The 5,000-nt window shown below is 35.8% G+C and overlaps 1 protein-coding gene across 1 annotated transcript in view; it reads right to left on the bottom strand.

Moving 5' to 3' along the window:
* LOC113803452 (adenosine deaminase-like protein) overlaps nucleotides 1–5,000 on the bottom strand; it is an 8,816-nt gene that overhangs the window by 1,843 nt on the left and 1,973 nt on the right. The window contains exons 2-6 of the mRNA XM_027354237.2: nucleotides 2,128–2,270; nucleotides 1,723–1,914; nucleotides 1,412–1,526; nucleotides 1,130–1,261; nucleotides 747–885 (exon numbers count right to left, since the gene is read on the bottom strand). Coding sequence (XP_027210038.2) covers nucleotides 747–885; nucleotides 1,130–1,261; nucleotides 1,412–1,526; nucleotides 1,723–1,914; nucleotides 2,128–2,270 — 721 coding nt within the window. The remainder of the gene's footprint in view (nucleotides 1–746; nucleotides 886–1,129; nucleotides 1,262–1,411; nucleotides 1,527–1,722; nucleotides 1,915–2,127; nucleotides 2,271–5,000) is intronic.

Genomic DNA, 5,000 nt, shown 5'->3' with positions numbered 1-5,000 from the left:
CAATGCAGAAACTTAGAGGCTTTGCCACAGTTTTTTAACCAATTTTAGACAGCTGGTTCACCTAAGTCAGTAAGGGTAATATCAGTTCACAGGACTGTTTTTGGACCCCTTGCTTTTGAATGATCGACACTCCCAACTATAAATGCTTGCCTCGTTTTTCTGATGGCACTAAGACAGATGCATCAGGACTCAAGAATATGCATATGCACTTCAATTTCAATACTATTTATTAAGTAAAGTAAAAAAAAAAATCCTGTCACTTAATAGTGACAAATTTGTATGGCTCATACAAAAACAGAAACACTCATACATGCCAAAAGACTGTTTTATAGCTTGTTCCACAAAGCATTATAACTAAAAGGCATATATGTGTGTTTTTTCTGTTCTTCCCCTTGTTGTTTTAACTACAACTGCCCACCATGGGTTTTGTATCATTAATTTTGCCTACACATACATGGCTGTCGCAAGTACTTGGTTACCAAGGAGTTACTCACTAAGCCTACCTGACCTCATTTATTACCCCATTCCTTAATTTGTTAGGAACATTTTTATTTTTATTAATGTTATTGTTGTTAATAATGTTATAACTTTAATAATGACAATAAAGTAAATGATGGTGATGATGGTAATATTCATAATAACAGTCATATCAAATGTGAAGTGGATATAGACCATGTCATGGGTGTCTAACCATAAGCACACAGATATATATATTAAAAAATATAAAGAGAGGTCCAGACTCTTACCAAGTGGTATACCCTGATCTTTAACGAGCTGCATCAGCTCCTGCGACCCGCCTGTCTCTGGGTGAATGAATGTCCCGTGACCGATTCTGTCTATAAGTTCAGTCTTCAACACTTCCAGTGTTTCCTTTTCATTTACAACCTACACAGTTAGAAGGATGTAAAATATGATTAAAAATTTGTAATGGAAGATTTTACAGTCTTTGAAATCAAATCCTGTATAACAGAAAATATCATTTTTGACTAAAACTTATTTGGATACATCTACAGAAAAAAAGGATATCTCACAAATACTTCATTCTAATATTTACAAATTCCAATATTTCCATGTCCATTATCTAAGGGCAATTATGTAACATATCATAATACAGGCAGTGATAACTAACCTCTGCAAGATGAACTGAAAGCTTGAGTCCACACTGCTTTGCTTCTCGTAGTACAGGGATATATTCAACTAGATTACCAGCTTGGGGATTCCCACTTATGTCTATTCCACATATAAGATTTTTGAAACGTTCCTGAAAATATTTTAAAATAATCATGATCAACAAGCTTTACATTTCCCAGCATTATACAGCCAAAAAAGCTGGAGAAAATGGATATCAAACTTCAAATATATTTACCAGTGAAAACTTTAAAGAGAAAAATGAGGAAAAAAATAAACTCACATGAGCTGCATATTGCTTAGCTAATTGCAGCGTGTCCCATGCATCATCCAAACCTCGAGAACGGTCGATGGAAATAAGTAAGCGAATAGTAATAGTGTTCAGCTTCATTTCATCTCTGTGAATGGTGGTGTGATTAGCGTGGTTAAAACAATTACTTTTTCCATTTTTTTCCCCATTACACTGGAGAATTTTTAGGTGAAATGAATGCCTGACTTGAATGGAAATATCATTACCATTAAGAACAAGAAATGAAACCTAATAAGTGAACAAAATGCTATAATGAAAGGAATGAAATAGTGATCACAACTCACATCATAGCCTCGAGAACTGTATCGATATACTGATTCTTTGTCATTACTCCATTAATGGATTTTGGGGTCGTTCTCAGCTCCAGATATCGCACATTGTCCGCTACAAACTCCTGAATAACATCCCTTGCTATGGTTTTTATTGCACTGAGATTGTCCGTTAGGCAGTGTAGTATCCTGAAGACTTCAAAACATCTGGAAAGGAGAAGGGATTCTGTTGGTGTTGAAAGAATGAGTTTTTATCAATACTCATTATAAGTGCACTTCAAGTTATGATCAAAAGTGAATGTACATAAACTATTGGTGAGCATGAAGATTAATTTTGCACACAGTTACCCTAAAAAAAATTATAATAAAAAAAAATATATAATAATAAATAAATAAAGACGCCAATTTATTCTACTCAACTCCTCAAGTGTGCGCTTGTGGCCCCGTTGGATGGTAACCTCTGCTGACTGGGGTAGGTTGGCGCCCCCTTCAGCCTGCTTTGCTCGCAGAAGTTTAAGTACTGTTTCATCGCTCAGAGATCCTGTGAGGTGAGCATGAAGTTCCTGCGGAGAAAGTGACAACTTTTAGGACTTGGGTCATGAAGGGTCAAAGGGCAATGATTAATCTAAGAGAGAGGGAGAATGAAAGAAGGAGATACGGAAAGGGAGAGAGTGATAAAGAGGGAGAGGAAGAAGGACTAGCAGAATGAGTAAGAGAAAGTGAGAGAGAGAGAGAGAGAGAGAGAAAGGAAGAAAGAAAGAGAGAAAGAAAGAAAGAGAGAGAGAGAGAGAGAGCGAGAGAGAGAGAGAGAGAGAGAGAGAGAGAGAGAGAGATTCAAATAAAATCAGAAATTTCATAAACTATTTTCATCATATGATGTTCCAAAACTGAAAAATAAAATAAAATAAGATCAAAAGAAGTCATCCATAACAAAAAAATAGATAGTATACTTAGATATTTATGAATTAAAATAAATACTTTTGTTTTTAAGATTATTTCAGGCTTAATTACACAAACTGATATTGACAATATTCTATCACCAAAACAAAGAATAAAGCCATACAAGGTAATTTCAAAAAATCTATGTAATCAATGCTGAATATTTACATAGAGTATATATATGATATATCAACAAAACATATAGCATATCCCTGTTTTACAAAAACTGGAGAGGTACAATAATATATTTAATTTGTAGATAACCATACATTTTCTAACATTAATTGGCTTAATATTTCATTAACAAAAATGCTTTAGGAAAAATATATAATCAAAATCCTTGAAGTGGTTATCATAGGAAGTTATAAAACGATTTAATTTATAACAATTAATGATTTAGATTTTTAGGTTAACTCTAAGGGGGAAAAAATAGTCGCTAAGGGAAGATATATTAGAGCTATAGGTCTGTGTGAAAGATATCTGAAATTGAACATCATTGAATCCATCATCTTTGAAGTGAAACATGCAATAAAATACCACTAGCAGAGTTTAATCATATAAAAAAATCTACAGAAGTTAAAAAAAAAAAAAAAAAAAAAAAAAAGATCAGAATTTTACATTACTTCAAATATTAATGTTGAAAAACAACTGAAATTAAAAATTCTAAGTTAAGAATCTACTGAAGTTGAAATTTCAAAATAAAAAATTAGCAAAGTTCAAATTTTAAAGTAAAATATTCACCAAGTGTAACATCTCAAGATGAAACGTGTATTGGATAAACTTCCAAAGCTAAATCTACTTCAATCTACTTCAATTAAAAATTTCGACACTTAAATTCTACTTCTTTTAAGATGCTGGTAATTGTAAGTAATTCAGTCGCACTTTTTTTTTTTTTTTTTTTCTCCTACCCCTTCAATCTTTGGGGACCCGTGAAGAATCAGGGGTTGAAGGGGGGGGGGGGTACACGAACACGGGAGAAATGGTGGAATCAAAAGCGTAAATTTTGAAGAAATAAAAAAGTGTGGCGCCGCTGTAAGAAGCCCCGGAGTCAGTGTTGCCGAAATCCCGAAGGAAATTTCTTAACCTCAACTAACCTAATCAATCCTTACCTAACCTATCCTAACCAACCCAACCCAACCTAACCTACCCAACCTAACCTAACCCAACCCAACCCAACCCAACACAACCCAACCTAACCTAACCAGCCCAATATTACATAACATAACAACATAACATAATATAACATAACATAACCCAACCCAACCCAACCTAACCTAACCTAACCTAACCAACCCAACATAACATATCCTAACCCAACCTAACCTAACCTAACCCAACCTAACCTAACCAACCCAACATATCCTAACCTAACCAACCCAACCTAACCTAATCAACCCAACATAACATAACCTAACCCAACCCAACCTAACCTAACCCAACCCAACCCAACCCAACCCAACCCAACCCAACCCAACCTAACCTAACCAGCCCAATATTACATAACATAACAACATAACATAACGTAACATAACATAACCCAACCCAACCCAACCTAACCTAACCTAACCTAACCAACCCAACATAACATATCCTAACCCAACCTAACCTAACCTAACCCAACCTAACCTAACCAACCCAACATATCCTAACCTAACCAACCCAACCTAACCTAATCAACCCAACATAACATAACCTAACCCAACCCAACCTAACCTAACCAACCCAACACAACCTAACCTAACCTAACCAACCTAACCTAACCTAACCATCCCAACCCAACATAGCCTAACCCAACCTAACCTAACCAACCCAACATATCCTAACCTAACCAACCCAACCTAACCTAATCAACCCAACATAACATAACCTAACCCAACCCAACCTAACCTAACCTAACCTAACCAACCCAACACAACCTAACCTAACCTAACCTAACCAACCTAACCTAACCTAACCATCCCAACCCAACATAGCCTAACCCAAGCTAACCTAACCAACCCAACATAGCCTAACCCAACCTAACCTAACCAACCCAACATAGCCTAACCCAACATAACATAACCTCACCAACCCAACATAACATAACATAACCCAACATAATCTAACCTAACTTAACCAACCCAACATAACCTAACCTAACCAACCCAACATAACCTAACCAACCCAACATAACCTAACTAACGCAACATAACCTAACCTAACCCAACCCAACCCAACCTAACTTAAACTACCCCAACCTAACCTAACCAACCCAACATAACCTAACCAACACAACATAACCTAACCTAACCCAACATAACCTAACCAATCCAACATAACCTAACCAAACCAACCTAACCTAACCTAACCCAACA

This window comes from Penaeus vannamei, chromosome 41 (assembly GCF_042767895.1).
Source record: "Penaeus vannamei isolate JL-2024 chromosome 41, ASM4276789v1, whole genome shotgun sequence".
Classification (NCBI taxonomy): Eukaryota; Metazoa; Arthropoda; class Malacostraca; order Decapoda; family Penaeidae; genus Penaeus; species Penaeus vannamei.
The sequence above is the reverse complement of the archived record's forward strand: the minus strand, read 5'-3'. Positions and strand labels throughout refer to the sequence as shown.